This window comes from Portunus trituberculatus, chromosome 38 (assembly GCF_017591435.1).
Source record: "Portunus trituberculatus isolate SZX2019 chromosome 38, ASM1759143v1, whole genome shotgun sequence".
Lineage (NCBI taxonomy): Eukaryota > Metazoa > Arthropoda > Malacostraca > Decapoda > Portunidae > Portunus > Portunus trituberculatus.
Genome location: NC_059292.1, coordinates 20071262 through 20088761, shown reverse-complemented (window position 1 = coordinate 20088761; position 17500 = coordinate 20071262). Strand labels below are relative to the sequence as shown.

Sequence of the window (17500 nt, the reverse complement as noted above, 5' to 3'; positions counted from 1 at the left end):
TGTGCCTTATCATATTCTTCAATATTTTTTGAAGTGTATTTCTTTCCTTTCCTTAAATTTCATATAATATGCTTTCTTACATTTGGTTTTCTATTTAATAGTCATGATATCGTGTTTAATTCTTCTTATTTCTGTTTGGTTCCCTGCTCTGCCTTCCCTGGACACTGTAAACTGAACCACTCACTACATGGTGACAACATGTTACAATATATGCTTTCCTTCTTTCCTGTGTCTGTCGACGCTCCCAAAGTTGTAATCAACGCTTCATTATGTAAATATCATGTTTAGTTGTGACAGATAAGTTATCACTATTATTTGATTATTATTATCATCAACATTTACTCTCGCAATAGTACATGGATTTTGTCTTTACTTATATTTTAGTACACTTGTGCTCTCTCTCTCTCTCTCTCTCTCTCTCTCTCTCTCTCTCTCTCTCTCTCTCTCTCTCTCTCTCTCTCTCTCTCTCTCTCACGTCATTGCTCTAATACATATTTCGCTCCTCATTCTTCTTCTCCTACTCATTTGCACTTTACCCCACTTATAACCCTCTCATACTTGACCACCTGCCCTTTCCCATCCTCAGCCACGCCTCAAAACTTATCTCTCTCCATTGTCCAGTCTTCCCTTGTCTAACTTCACATGGTTTTCTCTCTTCATGCTTCCTCCCGCCCTCTCTATCATTTTCTCTCCCTCAGTGCTTACTTCTTTCTCTCCTTTTCTTCCCTCCTCTTCCTCCAACACCATCAGATCCCTCTCATTTTCACTTCATTGACCTCTCACAACGCCCTCAGCGTTCTCAACCTTCGCCTAGTCACTTTACGTTTTCTCCGGCTCTTCCTCCTCCACTCTCATGTCTTCTCTGCCTCTCGTCACTCCCCATCCTTTCCTTCCTCTTCCCTATTTCCTTTGCTTTCCTGCACCCAGATCTCAGCCACGGCGTAAGGAGATATCGTTTCATTTATTAGATTTTCTTAAGTGGGCCATGAGCGAACGATGAAGGATGGGATAGCAGGTGGTAGTTAATGCTGTCTGAAGGGGGAATAGTGAGCCACGGGATGGGTTGGCGGATGTTCCAGATCTAAAGCCAAATGAATATAATGGAAGAAAGATTGCTAGATAGGCAGGTGGATCGATTAGAATAACAGAGTGCGCAATAAAGGTAAATAATGAATGAGAGAGAGAGAGAGAGAGAGAGAGAGAGAGAGAGAGAGAGAGAGAGAGAGAGAGAGAGTGTAAATATTTGCAAATGGCGACTGAATTGCCTTTGTTCAGATTTTAATTATCCCTCCCTGCACGCTCAGCACACCCGCCTCCCCACCACCACTCCTGACCTCCTCTCCCAACATCCCCCTCCCTCTCCACTCTCTCCTCAAACACCTCCCTCCTGCTGCTTCCCACTTCCAGTCTCCACATAATCTCCTCCACCACGTCCCCGGTTTTGGCTGCCTATTAGTCTCGCCCTCCGTCCTTTCCTCCTCCCTGAAAACGCTGTCTCTATTACGTTCCTGCCTCGCCTCGTCCACTTTTTTTCTTTCCCTACCATCTTATTTTATCTCCTTTCCATCTTTATTCTTCTATCTATCCTACGTTTCCATCACCACTATCACTACCTCTTGCAGCCCACTAATCCTCTCCTCTCTCTTCCCTATTGCCTACTCTTCCTCCGCCACCCAATCCGGCGCAACCAAGGCCCCAGCTATCTTATTTCTACTTCCTCTCCACACCCACCATCGTTTCTACTTATCCTATTCCAATAACCGCGACCACACCCTCTCCTAGTACTCCTCTTTCTGCTGCATTCATTCCTTTCTGCTCCCTTCCTTCCATTCACCTAGTACAGAAGAACTACTGTTTTCCCTTGGGTTACTACTCCTTTCCTCCCTCCTCCCATCCTTATCCACTTGCTCTTACGTTTACTTTCATACCTTCGACCCCGCTCCCCCTCGCCTTGTCTTCTGCACAAACACAAGGTAAGGTCGTGCAGGGAGAAGAGGAGGAATGCCCACACTTTCTGAGAATAACTGTAAGAGGGCGTAAAATATATTTCTGCCTTCCCAAACTGCCTTGACCATGGCCCGCACCCGAAATGTCCGTCCTGAAATGGAACAGAGAGAGAGAGAGAGAGAGAGAGAGAGAGAGAGAGAGAGAGAGAGAGAGCATTTTCATCTCAAATAGGATGTCACTTCCATCCAGCTCATGGAAGAAATACGTAGTGTTTACTTTCACTTGCACAAGGATGAGAGTTATGGCGTATAATATCCACCTTTCTGAGAGAGATTGAGTATGTCATTTTGAAACTGCATGAACCATTAAAAAAGAAAAATTTTGACCATCTAGAAGACAAACCGCGAACACTTGATCCAGAAAAATGTTTATTGCCGTGCTTTCGTTCTTAAGATGAAGAAGACAGACGAAAAAAAAAGATGCCATTTTTCATCATTTTCAGGATGAAAATAGAACTCTCTTAACTGTCCCAAGAGAGAAAGTGAGACCGACATTCATCATCGTAAGAGAAAAATAGGGTGAATCTTCCATCCACCTGGGAGTGAGGGAAAAACAAACAGGTATCTTCTCTCCTCGTCCTGGGAGGGATAACAGACAACATTTTTACAGTTCAGGGAAAGAGAAATGTACTGAAGGGAACAACAATCCTCACTGAGCTGGAGAAAAGAGCCACATATTCGCCGGCCGGGTACAAAATTCACAGCGTTTCTTTTTCTTTTCTTCTTTTTATGTGTGTTGACAAGAAGGCTTTTCGTATCTGCTTGACGTCTGTTTTCTTGTGGTTAACTTGGAATAGCTTCATTTTCTATAAGCATCATCTTCAAAGTATTAAAAACCACGTCATATTATGGCTCTACAATAGAACTAACTTTGCAGTACAAGTGAAGATTCACATTGAACCTATGCAATAAAGAAATAAAATCCTCCATGGGAAGGTGTATGCTATGAAGAAACTTCGCACCTCATTAAAACATTTCTGCCGCGCTCAGCTCTAAGATATTCCTTGTTCTGTTCATAAGTTTTTGTTTCTTTAAAAGAATTACATTATGTCTCCAAACCTCCTAACAACTTATACAAGAGACTTGGAAATGCTTTTGAAACTTCTATAAGGAGTTTTGAAACTTTAGTTTAATCTTCTTGAAAGGAATGCACCCGAATTAGCCTGTACTGGACATTGTAAGAAAGTATCAGACGATGAGGTTGTATTCTATCAGTGTACACTTTCGGCCCCACATTTCAGTTTGAAGTTTTGCCTCTCCAGTCTGATCTTCATGTAAGCATAGTACAAGCACGTTCTCTTCCCTTATTTCGTAAGGCCTTGAATCACGCAGACACAACATATACGTAATTACTCACTTTGCAAGACGTTCTAATGCTTTAATGCGCTTCATTACATCTATTTTGTAATTTTCTACAAAAAAGTACAGTTTCATAGTAAAGGAATGGTTTCTGTCCCCCAAAAAAGTCTCACTAACTACACATTTCCGTGATTATGTAGTAAGTATGAATGTGAGAAGAGAAAGAGAATGTAACGCTTTAACAAGACGTAAGGTTTTTCTTTATGGTAGGAATGAAACTCTTACGAACCAGATGATGAAACCTGTGTATTGGAACCTCTTAAAACATACATGCAGCACCTTCCTGTGTGCGTACAAGATTTAGAGGTAGAGGTAATAATTGAAGCTTTCCTGAAGCAGTGATCACGATTTTCTGCCAGTCCGGGACTTCACTTCTGACGTCAGCACGCGCACGCATATGCACGCTTCATTTTCCCCATGAAGAGGGAGAAGTATGTTGTGTTGCTCTGTTCTTGTGTTTGGGCGGTGCGGTGGTTCTCTCCAGCTCAGCCTCCCCCGCACCACACAGACAAGGGCGCACGAGGCTCGACTCTCGATGATCCTTGTACGCGATGCCTCGCCAGGTTCTTAATATTTCAAAGTTTCCCTCGAGGCCGAAACACGTAGGAGGAGGAGGAGGAGGAGGAGAAGGACGGGAACGGGCTAGGAGAGAAGTTGGAGCTGGGGGTGGAGTAGGTCAGGAGAGAAGGGGGAGTAAGAGGAGACCCGTCTTAAAGCTGCCCGACTCTTGTGACTCTCCCTCTTTCCCTCTCTCTCTCCCCTCCTTCTTCTCTGTGATAGGAGGAGGAGGAGGAGGAGGAGGAGGTGGTGGTGGTGGTGGTGGTGGTGGTGGTGGTGGTGGTGGAAGACTGGGAGAAATTTACTCATCCTGTGTTGTATTAGAGAGAGAGAGAGAGAGAGAGAGAGAGAGAGAGAGAGAGAGAGAGAGAGAGAGAGAGAGAGAGACGGATGGTAGGGTGGCGAGCGGGCGAGCGCACACACACACACACACATACACACAATGGTATGAAAAAAAGAAGAGCAGATGGAAAAGGAGGAGGAGAGAAGAGAAGAAGAAAAAAGGAGGAGAAGGAGGAGGAGGAGGAGAAGGAGAAGTAGGAGAGGAAGACCACAGAGAAAGACCAAACAGCAACAGACCTGCTGATCCCCGCGAGGCTATTTGTGGTCTATTTCATTTTTTGATAAAGTAAGAGATATAGGATGGCAAATGTGCACGAGGAGAAGGAGGAGGGAGGAGGAATAGCACAAAGAGAATACAAAGGATGTCCAGAAAGCAACAGATCCTGAGGAAGAGAAGGAGGAGGAGGAGGAGGAGGAGGAGGAGGAGGAGGAGGAGGAGGAGGAGGAGGAGGAGGAGGAGGAGGAGGAGGAGGAGGAGGAGGAGGAGGAAGAGGAGGCGGAGAAGGAGGTGGAGAATGAAGATGGGGGACAATGGTAAGGGGGAGTTGGAGAGAAAGACCCCATGATGAGAGGAAGCTGTAATTGAATTTCTCGTGTCTTAAGAAGAGGTGGTCACCCCTTACTTGGATGGGAGGAGAGGAAGAAAGTGGAGGACGAGAAGAAGGGGGGAAGAGGAGGAGGAGGAGGAGGAGGAGGACGAAGAGAGTAGTAGTAGAAGGAGGAGGAGAAAGAGGGGAGGAAGGTGATGGGAGGGTGGAATGAAGAGTAGTAGTAGAAGGAGGAGGAAGAGGAAAAGGGAAAGAAGTGAATGAGAAGGAAGATGAGGAGGAGAGGAAGAGAAACAAGAGAAGAGTCAATGAAAGTGAGACAAGGATCGAGGAGAAAGAGGATGTGTGGTGATAAAAGAGAAGAAACAGAGATTGATTTGCAACATAATGAAGAAAAGAACGAAACAAAAGATTTATTGGAGAAAATGTAGGAGAAGGAATAGAAATTGTAAGCGAGAAAAAAGGAAAATGGGAAGGAAAATGAACAAAGAAAACAGGGAGAAGGTGAGGAACAAAAGATATAAATAAAAAAGAGAAGGTAGAAGAGAAACAGAGAAAAAGACGAAAATGATGGAGTAAGGGGGGAGGAGGAGGAGGAGGAGGAGGAGGAGGAGCAGGAGTAGGAGGAAAAGGAGGAGGAGAAGATGGAGGAGGAGGAGAAGGAGGTGAAGAGGAGGGTAAGAAAGAAAAGAATAACGAGTGACACAATTGAATCAGATAAAAAGGATTGATCTTCGTCAGCTTGAGGCAGAAAAGGAGGAGGAGGAGGAGGAGGAGGAGGAGGAGGAGGAGGAGGAGGAGGAGGAGGAGGAGGAGGAGGAAGAGGAGGAAGAGGAGGAAGAAGAAGAAGGAAGAAGATAGGGAAAAGGAGGGCTAAGATGGATGGCAAGGCATGGCAGGTAAGGGAGGCGAACAATTGAGGAGGAAAGAAAAGGTGGGTCGCGTTCTTGGGTCACAGGGTAAAGACAAATTGTTCTTGGCAGAAGAGAGAGAAAAAGACAGAAAGAAAGAAAGAAAGAAAAATCTCTTACGCGAGAGTGAATTGAGTTTAGTTGTTGTTTAATCAAAATTTAAAATATAAGATAAAATAAGCATAGCGTGTGTGTGTGTGTGTGTGTGTGTGTGTGTGTGTGTGTGTGTGTGTGTGTGTGTGTAATTCACCTCGGTCGCCTGCTGGTCACCCAGCCAGTCTTCCCCATTACGGAGTGAGCTCAGAGCTCATAGACCGATCTTCGGGTAGGACTGAGACCACAACACACTCCACACACCGGGAAAGCGAGACCACAGCCCCTCGAGTTACATCCCGTACCTATTTTAGTGCTAGGTGAACAGGGGCTACACATTAAGAGGCTTGCCCATTTGCCTCGCCGCGCCGGGATTCGAATCCGGCCCTCTCGATTGTGAGTCGAGCGTGCTAACCACTACACTACGCGGTGTGTGTGTGTGTGTGTGTGTGTGTGTGTGTGTGTGTGTGTGTGTGTGTGTGTGTTTAATTATTTATGTGTTTACAGGATTGAGTCAGGTTTGTAATATCCTGGTTTTTTTATACCATATTTTCTTTAAACTTATCTGTAATGTTGGTATACACAACTTCCTTCGGTTGCGTGTGTGTGTGTGTGTGTGTGTGTGTGTGTGTGTGTGTGTGTGTGTGTAAGAGAGAGAGAGAGAGAGAGAGAGAGAGAGAGAGAGAGAGAGAGAGAGAGAGTGGATAAATTGAGGTTATAGGACAGGACAGAGTACCTGAAAAGGACATATATGAAATTAAGGATGGAGGTGGACGAGCGAGGAAAGGATGGGAAGGTGATGTGGACGGGAATAGGGATAGTAAGGTGTGGAGTGGAGTGTGTTGCGAGAACAAAGTGAGGAGTGGCTAGATGATAGTGAGGGTGTGGGCTGGGGTGGAGGTGGATCATCATGTGAGGGCAAGGTGAGGGGGAAGGGAAGCGTGGTGGGGGTGAGGGTCGATGTGGTGAGTGCAGGACGTACGTAGGTCACCTGACTGCAGGCAACAGTAGCGTGTGGAGTGGGGTGGCAGCCAGCAGCAAGGGGGAAAATATTCATCGTAGGAACAGTCTGTGTGTGTGTGTGTGTGTGTGTGTGTGTGTGTGTGTGTGTGTGTGTGTGTGTGTGAGAGAGAGAGAGAGAGAGAGAGAGAGAGAGAGAGAGAGAGAGAGAAACTGACTGATTGACAGAGATGGTTCATATGTTTACACATGTATGTTTGTGGAAGAGGAAGGGCAAGAAAGAAAAAAAAAGTATGCAAAAAAGCAGACCATCTAGCTTGTCTGGTGTAAACAGTCCAATACTCATCTGATTCACTTCTCCGGCAGGTGTGTGGCGCAACATGCACGGCCAGTGTGCATGGCCACGGATGGTAATCGTGACAGGGCGTGACGTCATCTCACGTGCCACAAATCCATAATGGATGACGGCCGCAGCAGACTAGCATGGAGAGGGTGTTCATCACAAGCCTGCTGGCAGTCTGGGCAGCGGATGGAGCCACGCAGTCAGACAGCGGTTCCTGTCCCCGTCCTGAGGACAACCCGTGGTGCTCGTGTTACGACTTCAATGACGGCGTCTTCCTGGAGTGCTCTGTGGTGCCCCTATCGCGGGTGGCCACAGTTCTTGTCCAGCTCCGCCACCCTGTCAAATCTCTTAACATCTACGACCTGGAAGCCAACTTGACCTCTCTGCCCCCGGCACTTTTTGTCAACAGTGCCGGAGTCTCCTGCCTCAAAATTTCTCACTCAAGTCTGCGAGACGTGTCAGAGAGTAGTTTTCGGGGCCTGCAGACCTCACTACATTCTCTCAGCATCATTCATAGTCACCTCACCGCCATCCCCCAAGCTGCTCTTCAAAGACTGCCCCGTCTGAAAACACTGGACGTGGAAGCCAACAATATAACTGAACTGCAAAGTTTCAGCTTCGTCAATATCAAACTAGTGAACCTCAATATGAAGGGAAATGGGTTAAAGTTAATTTCTGAGTACGCTTTTGACGGGCTGGAAGAAAGCCTTGAAGAGCTAAACCTAATGAACAACAAGCTGAAGCAGTTGCCCATTCCAGCGTTACGAAGGCTCAGCAAACTTCGGACTCTGAAGTCCGCCAGTAACCACATCTCCGATGTGATCAGCGACGGGTACTCCCGGCTTCCAGCTTTGCAGGTGTTAGATTTGAGCAGCAACCGCTTCACGAAGCTCACAAGCACTAGCTTGTCTACCATGCCTGCCCTGCTATCTCTCTCTCTATGCAAGAATCATATCTCCCAAGTGGCCGGTGATAGCTTTATTCAGAATTCTGTATTGCAGAGGCTGTGTCTCAGCCACAATAATATTATGATTCTCGAACCAGAGACCTTTTCTTACACACAAGCCCTACAGGTAGTAGACCTCAGTCACAACCACCTCCATACCATCAGCAAGGGTTTGTTTAGTAACCTGCCTGAGCTAAGGGAGGTTTTCCTTTCCTTCAACAACATTCTCAAGCTCCAAAATAATACTTTTGCCAATTCTACCCAGATTTCCTTTCTTTATCTCCACAACAACGAGATTCACTCCATTGAGAGCGGTGCATTTGCCAACTTGGAAGTACTTTTTGACTTACAGATCAGCCACAACAACCTACCAGAGATTCCTGCCGGTTTATTTTTCAGCAATCGCGGCCTGAACACTCTCAGCCTAGATAACAATAAGATAATATCTTTGACTGGAGGGACGTTCAGCCATCTGTCCGAGCTGAGAGAGTTGCGACTTCAAAACAATAAGTTGTCCAGGGTGGAGAAAAACACTTTTTCACCTCTTCCTCATCTCCATGAACTGCACCTTCAAGATAATTTGATCCAGTATGTTGCGAAGGAAGCTTTTTCTTCGTTGACGGAGTTACAACATCTCAATCTCAAGAACAATAAGCTGTCACAAGTAACAGATTCTCTCACCCGTTATCCTGCAAACCTCATAACTCTCCAGTATTCAAAAAATCAAATTAGCGCGATATCTACTGATGCTTTAAAAGGACAAAACAGACTGAAGATTCTGTGGCTGAATGACAATAATTTAACAAGTATGCAGGAGGTGCTGGTACACGACCTTTCCTTTCTACAAGAATTGTATCTCCAAAACAATAATCTTGGTTACATCCAGGATAAGTGTTTCCACAACATGAGGAAACTCAAGCTTCTCAAGTTATCCAACAATAACCTGCAGCACATCAGCTCCTTGCTTTTCGATGGTCTCACTTCTCTGGAAGTGCTACATCTTGACTACAATGGCATCAGAGAAATCGAGCCGAGAATATTTCAACGACTAGTCAGCCTGCGCCATCTCGACCTTTCCAACAATGAGATTTTGCATGTTCGACGATTCATGTTTGAAGGTGAAATTCCTCTAAAGGTTCTGCTACTACGCAACTCTGGCATTACTGACGTAGATCCCTATTCTTTCTCCAGCCTGAGTCAGCTGGAGGAGCTGGATTTGTCTCAGAACTCTTTAGCTCACCTCAATAGACTTTCGCTCAGCATACCTTCCATCAGGGTACTTAATCTTGGTGACAATAATTTCCAGATCATTGAGGAAAATTCCCTCTATGGTATTTCCAATTTGAATTGGTTGGACATGAGTGGATGTGGACTGTTCCGTCTCCCGCCACATCTCCTTTTCGAGGCTCTCCACCTACAGCACCTAAACTTGGCCAGGAATAATTTTACTGATCTGACGTCTGTCTTTTTTCGTAAGCTGCACAATTTAAGAGAGGTCAATATATCATATAACAACTTTTCACATAATGTCCTAAACTCTGTCGAAGGTCTGACAAAATTGGAAGTACTTATTCTGAACCATAATCCCATAGAGGAGTTGCGGCATCCCCTCAACGACTTGCCAAGCCTTCGCGAGCTGCACCTGTCTGCAACTAACCTATGGAGATTGGATCGACACATCCTCATAAGACTGAAAAACTTGCATACTCTTGACCTGTCCTATAACCAGCTGTCTGACATTCCACGGGGCATGCTTGCAGCCACAAGCGTAAGTCGCCTCAGTTTGGCAGAAAATCTCTTCCCACAAATACCAAACACCATCTTCCAGGAGGGTGCCCCTAATCTTCGCTCCCTCAATATGTCAGGTAATCCCATGAGGCGGATTACGGATCCTCTTGTGGCTATTGGTCCTCCTCTTCCACTGCTTGAGGATCTAGAAGCAATCAGAACAAACTTGACGACTTTAACAACATATGATCTCCAGCAGATGCCCAGTCTCCGTTACCTCAACCTCTCCCGTGCCTCCATCAGCAGGATCTCTCCAACTAGCCTGAGGAACCTTACTCATCTCACTCATCTCAATCTCGCCTACAACCGTCTCCAGATCTTGCCAAAGGAAAGGCTACGCGGTCTGCGATCTCTCACCTTCCTTAACTTGACGGGAAACATCCTCAAGAAGCTGGAGCCTCTTCCTTCTGCTTCCCACTCCCTGAAGGTGAGTTCTTCCTTACATCATCATTGGTCCATCCTTCGGATTCATCACTCTGCTCTTTGTTCTTATCACATAGATCCACTCTCATCTTCACCTCTATCTCCATCCTTGTACCTTCCTCATAGCTCACTGGTCGTCATCGTTCTTTTCTCATCGCCAGTGGGTAAAGAAGGCTATTGTAGGCAATGATGACCATCGTGAGAGAGAGAGAGAGAGAGAGAGAGAGAGAGAGAGAGAGAGAGAGAGAGAGAGAGAGAGAGAGAGAGAGAGAGAGAGAGAGAGAGAGAGAGAGAGAGAGAGAGAGAGAGAGAGAGAGACGGGGGATTGGGGGAAATGAGTGTAGGAAAACAGACAGAAAGAACATACTAGCAGTTAAAACAGAAGGACAGAAAGATGGACACAATATTAGTCAGAGGCACAGACATACACAATGACACCGCGAAGTGACGTGTGAACACAAGAGATCGTCTTTGCAGCCGAAGTGTGACCGCGGAGCTACAAGTCAAAGAGTAAACAGTGCTCTGTGACAATAGCCAAAGTGCTCTGTTAAAACTTCCTAGATAAACATGTGTTCTTAGAAATATGCTTTTTAGTAGGCCTGTACTGCACTGACTACTATAGGATTTGTGTTTCATTGCGTCACTAAGCATCAAAGCTTTTGAATCACTACATTAGTGCCTCACTTGTTTACAAGAGATGCAGTGATTTAACTTGCTAGCTAAGGGTGGCTTTACATTATGACTGACGGCATGACTGTTTTAGGTACCAATTATTGCTAAAACAAGGAATTAGAGAAAATTATTCCCGTTTCTGAGTGGTGGATAAAGTTACGTGTTGCCTACTTTTGATATCTGATGTATGTTCCATCAGTTTATGGCCAGCCCGTAACAGTAGAAACCATTACTCTTCTTTTTCATTGAAATAAGGGAACTTCCATTCTAGCAGTGGCAAATCCAACGGGGATCCAGGGGGTCTGCTGGATCCCCTGAGCAACTTAACCTAACTCAGCTCCTCTCTGCAGTGGTGGATCCAGGGAGTCTGGACTTCCCCCCTTCACCTCAAGCAACCTGTTTTAGACTGATTCATTATTTTTAGTTACTGAGTATGATATTTGCAATTCAATTTGGAAAAGTAAAAGAAAAAAAAAGTAAATTCAATCATACGTTTTTAGCCATTGTGTAAGCAAGATTCACCTCTGTGATAATTTTAGCGCAGATTTGACATGTTCCTGTTATAGCCAACTGACGAAAGATGACTACATTCTTCACTCGCAGTGAGTCTGTTTTCACCATAATACTCTTTTCAGTACCAATTTAACCTGACAAATTAGTTCATGGCCAGGTTTTTAAAATATATTTATTGGGAATTTATAATAGTAAAAAAGGACGCCTATTAGCAGACTGGTGCTTTGGAAATTAATTCATACCTAATCAAACAAATCTATCTTAACCCAGGTTAGAATACCCACAACAAAAAACTTCAATCCGCCCCTGTCTAGTAAATAATAGTCCAATCTCATAGTGATCTATGAATGTTAAAGTTTTGAGACAGGCGTGAAGTCTACATGAAGCAGGTCTTGTTATAATCTATCAAATCTCCCGAAAAATCAGAGACCTCTGCATAATCAGTATGCGAGCCTTCTGGAATTATAAAGTTATAAAGAAGTATTTGTATCATCGCTTGCCACCAAAAGTTACTCAAGCTACGTAAATAATTGTGTAATAGAGTCTTATTAGTCATGTATGCTCTGTAAGTATTATATCGTTATTCATATGAACATAAAACATTTGGTACAACGATGAGGAAGTGCAATCTGATAAAAGAAATTCACCTGAAGTGCAATGAGCAAGAAGTCATGAAAGGTTTCTCGTTTCCTTAAATTTTCTTTTACAAGAAGAGAAAAATACACATCTAAGCCGTATTAGCGATGCATCATCCCATTAGTGCGAATGGAATTTTTTATTTTTTATTTTCGAGGAATGAATGATTGTAGTGCTCAGTGTCCTGAGTTTAGAAACACAAAGGTGACATTCTCAAAGCAGCGAACCATCCAGTGGCTCACTAAGACCTGAAGTCCTACCAGAAAATTGAGCTCATCACTAAGCATGTTCTCTAGAAAACGTATCACACTATCAAAATATACATATATTCCACTAAACTACCTATCACCTGTTGAAGAACTGTAACGTAAAAACCAATGGGGCATGTAAACACAACAGCGAATTCTGCAGATGATAATATAAAAAAAAAATTTGTCAAAATAAGAAAGCAAGCTTATGGACTATATGGCGAAGAACAGGAAGAGATCTTATTGCAGCTTATTAGTGTGGCCACTTCTGTTTGGACGTTTCTGTTAGTGGTATGCTCAGGACAAACGGACGCAAACAGGAGAAAATACAAGTAAACTCCGATCATCAGTTGTGTTTAGAAAAAAAAAAATCACTTTAATATGCAAATCATCTTTGAATCAATATAACAGAGCGTAGCAACACTGCATAAGGATTTTTCAGATAATAAGAGGTGAGTTATGAAATTCTTGCAAATAAGTAAGAATTTATCCCGATATGCATCAATATATTAAGAATGTGTAAATCAAGTAATATAAGAATTAGAAAGCTGGAAATTGACAACTCAAACAACTCTTGTCAAACACACAAACCACAACAAAATTACTAATATAATGTGTATGTCAACTGTTCAGGTGATCGCCGTTATCTAGAATCGAGCGTCTGAGTTTGTCCAGGGTTTATCACTAATGAAAAAAAAACTTTATCACGGTCTTCTAGCTTTTAGTCTTTTCTTATTTAAGAGGGCCACTCACCAAAGGCAAAATTTTTTAAATGTGAGTGTGTGTGTGTGTGTGTGTGTGTGTGTGTGTGTGTGTGTGTGTGTGTGTGTGTGTGTGTGTGTGTGTGTGTGTGTGTGTGTGTGAAAAAGGCCTACTTTTGCCAATTCCCATATGGAAAAAAAAAAGTGTGTCTTGAAACCTCCCTCTTGAAAGAGTTTAAAGGCATATCCTATTAGTGTATAAAGCATGTTTTTTTTTTTTTTAAATATGTACATAATTCTTGAATTATGTAATCGTGTATTTTCTGTCAAGGTTAAATTATAATTAATTATTCAATGATACTGTTATACCCAATTCAGTGTCTATACAAGTGAATAAACCCCTCTCTCTCTCTCTCTCTCTCTCTCTCTCTCTCTCTCTCTCTCTCTCTCTCTTTCTCTTATTTTTCAACATGTCTCTATTATCATTCATGCCTTCTTCCGTTGTTCTCCTGTTATTTACTGAAACTAATTTTTGTAACATCCGACAGGTGCTCGACGCCTCTGGGAACAAATTAACAGGGTTGGCTCAGTCGTCCTTCAAGCATAGCGAGTGTCTGGAGGTGCTGCTGTTAGGTGCCAATTGGATCACCACCATCCATCCACGTACCTTCCTGCCCCTCACCACTCTCCGCCGTCTTGATCTTTCTCACAACTATCTAGAAGAGTTGTCTGTTTCACCTCTGGAGCCCCTTGAGCGAAGCTTGGAATGGCTTCGTTTAGATGGCAATCCATGGAGGTGTGAATGTCGCTTGGGACAGCTATGGACGTGGCTCCAGGATCATTTGTCGATGGTGCCAGATCTTCGCACCCTCAAATGTCACTTGCCTGAGGTATTTCAATTTATCTTATCTATATATCTATTTTTTATTAATAATTTTATTTTATTTTTGCTTTTTAATTCAATTTTCTTCTTTTTTTTCTTCTCCGCCAAAAACTTCAACTCACGAATTCTTGGTGGCGTTCTTTATGTTTTCTTAATCTCTGTTTGATAGTGTACTTACATGTATTTCACTGCCAGTGATTGATATTTCTCCTTACGATTATACATAATACAACTTTACCTTTATTTCCTCTAGGCAATCTCTGGCCAGCCCTTCCTGATGCTGTCGTCAGGCATGTTGTGTCCGCAGCCCCTCATTCTCCAGCTGGACGCACAAGGCATCCAGAGTCAGTCGTTGGTACTCAAGTGGCATGCCTCCAATCAGTCCTCCATCCAAGGCTACAAGGTATAAGGTCGGAACTTGAATATAGTGCGGTGGAATCAGGCACAGAGCAACGTCACACTTATAGTTTCGTATTAAATATTCAATATTTACTATTTGACAGTGACATAAAACTCCTTTTTTTTATATGATAGAGCAATGTTAGGTAGTTATGCTGTTGTATGCAGTATTTGATATTTGAACTTTAACATGGATATGGAATTCCTTATTATGTGATCGAGCAATGTTAAACATCGTTATTTCCGTGTTGAATGATTATCAATATTATCACAAACGTCAAGAAGATATAGCAATAACGATTATGTGACCGACGTGTCAACCAAAACAGTGGATGCGAAACTCCCTTATACATATGCATGACTTTAATACTCGTAAACCATGGTGTGTTACCGAAATACACAGACAAACATATGATGTTATGAAGTAAGAGAAATCAACACTAGGCCAAGTCCCAGTAAATCCATGTCGTAGAAAGGGGAGACAGACTCATATAGGGTATTTCGTCTTTGTGCATATTTCTAGATATAGCATGTACACTGCTCATTATACTAGAATATATGTACGATAATCAAGAAGTTTAACTCCACCAAGTCCTCATTAACATAATGCAATATCCCTTTTGTTACAATCGTGTGCCATTGGTGTTATTTTGGCTGAGAGAGAGAGAGAGAGAGAGAGAGAGAGAGAGAGAAAATATGTATAAAGAGAAACGTGTCATCTCTAACAGGTATCGTTCCGCGAGACGAATGAAGACGGGAGAGTAGTAGGAGGCCTGAAGACCCGCTCCCTCACATCCTCACCCAACAACTACCGACTGACAGGGCTGCGACCACGCACTAGTTACTTGGTGTGTGTGCACGGTCTCACCACCTCTACCAACCCTACTAGCTTTCATCATCACCACACCACCCAATATGCCCCCGTAAGTCTTTCTCAGAATGGAAAAAGTTTTCTTGTTGAATCAGTGATTTAGATGCAAGATGAAAAGAATTGAATTACATGAAGTAGATTGTCACTAACAGACTTTTGCATATCTTTATGTCAAATAGTAACCTTGACTATTGCAAACTTGAGATTATTTCTTACCTGAAGCTTAAGCTTAATCTCTCTCTCTCTCTCTCTCTCTCTCTCTCTCTCTCTCTCTCTCTCTCTCTCTCTCTCTCTCTCTCTCTCTCTCTCTCTCTCTCTCTCTCTCTCTCTCTCTCTCTCTCTCTTAGATGCTCAGCATATTATTTTGAAACTGAAAATCAATATGTAAGTTAAGAGTTTAGCTTCCATTAGTTGTGTATTACGTTGCATAAGTTTATAGTCTGTGTCATCTCTATATATTCTCATGTTGATTTTTCTTCTTTTTTTCCGATCCGTCGTTCTACGTACTGTGACAACGCTTCTGCAGGACCTGAGTAGTAAATGTGTGCAGGTGAAAACCGATGAACCAATCCCTGCAAAGATTGAACTCAGCAACCGTCTCGCAATCATGATTGGAGTATCGTTAGGAATCGCAATTTTCTTCATTGCAGGCACCATCATTTGCTGCCGTCAAATGTGTAAGGATAGGAGGGAAGCGGCCAAGGCTAAGTTGGAATCCAACGCTGGCGGCCAGAACTACCACTCCTACAGGCAGTTCTCCGTCCAAGACAACAATGACGCTGCCGATGATTCCGCTCCCAAAGAGGGACAGACAGAGTGCTAGAGACGGGCGGTAACGTGAGATATATTGTAGCCACAGAAGACGGTTCCAGGTCTCGTAAAGACATGCAACTGGCGCATTGTAAATTCGTGCCGCAGGGAGAGGAGTTGACACAAATTCTACTTTCTCCTTTTATCAGAAAGTCTTTACAGCAGTCAATCAGTTGTTTGGAGGTGTAAGGTACTCTGAGAAAATGAGAGCAAGTGAGCGGTCTCGAATTCCATATTTCGCCTTTTTCAGTATGCACCAGTGTGAGGGCATATCTGTGTGGCAAAGGCAAAAGGTACTGCTGGGAAGGACAGATATCCCGCTGCAATTTCCCCGCTGCCCTGCCACTCACTAGCCTATTGAATGCCATTATGTCCCGTGAATCGTAACATTGCCGTATTGGAGTGTTGGAAAAGTATTAAGAAGCAATAGTTTATCATGTTATGTGAATAAAAGATTTATTAGAAAAATATATGCAAATCTATATAAGAGTATGTTATGAAGAAAGTTTTGTTTATATATAATGTTATACTAAGTCTTAGAACGAAGGATTCTTTATTCCTGAGCTTTGAACTAGATATAAAGTGAGCCGTTTTATGTGTTCAACCTCTAAGAGGAGCAGCGAGCGGACCAAGACCGCATATCTCGGGACCAAAGTTATGCGTGGGGTGGAACATCTGCCTCCACGGAAAGACAATTGACATATATCACGGGTAGTTCCTTCCAGATGTGCAGGTCTGTAAATCACAACTCAAAATCTTTCTTTGAGACCAAAACATATGACGACTATTTGATTTACAAAATTGTGCTTATCATGTAACTCACTGGTGAATTAAGAGGAACAGCAGCAACAGATGCAAAATACGCCACATGTTGCTCCAGAGGCGATAAGTCCTTACTCGCCTGTATGAATCTACCGCTTGTCTGTTGTCTATTTATAACTCTGGAATGAGAGTATGTTGATAGTAGGAAGAGTCGAGAGTTGGCAAGCACTCACGTCATTTGGGATGTGGAGGGCTCCCGGAAGATTTCAGACCGTCGCCATATTTTCCAGGGAATAGAGTTTAATTATAAAAGTTATTTTAGAATCGGGTAGGTACTTTAGTATTTTTAAACAAATGGTGTTCATTGTACCGTAGCGAAACATGAATCATCTGCTGGTCACTCGATTAGCATGGGAAGCCGTTTAACCACCGAATTCTTCCTTAAGATTAGCAATACAAGTTTAATGAAGCTATCGACAGAGAAGTGTTCGAGGGTTACCTGGCGCCGGGGTGGTGGAGAAAGCACCTGTAGCCATCCACATCACACACACAATGGTAGGCTAGCACATACAGCACACATTTTGGACCCACCAGCCACAGCCAGACCGTAGACAACACACTTCGTTGTGCAAAACCTCTACTGTATACCGTTCCCCATACACACCCTTGTTCGCCACCCCGTCACCGTGGCGATCATCCGTCGCTTCTCCCTCTTGTCAAAAAGACCC

General features: G+C 43.4%; 1 protein-coding gene across 1 annotated transcript in view; it reads left to right on the top strand.

The window, feature by feature from the left end:
* LOC123514587 (protein artichoke-like) overlaps nt 1-16478 on the top strand; it is a 54829-nt gene extending 38351 nt beyond the window's left edge. The window contains exons 2-6 of the mRNA XM_045272551.1: nt 7144-10281; nt 13596-13937; nt 14184-14333; nt 15058-15252; nt 15727-16478. Of these exons, the coding sequence (XP_045128486.1) occupies nt 7261-10281; nt 13596-13937; nt 14184-14333; nt 15058-15252; nt 15727-16023 (4005 nt within the window). The 5' untranslated portion in view covers nt 7144-7260 and the 3' untranslated portion in view covers nt 16024-16478. The remainder of the gene's footprint in view (nt 1-7143; nt 10282-13595; nt 13938-14183; nt 14334-15057; nt 15253-15726) is intronic.
* The last annotated feature ends 1022 nt before the right edge of the window (nt 16479-17500 follow it).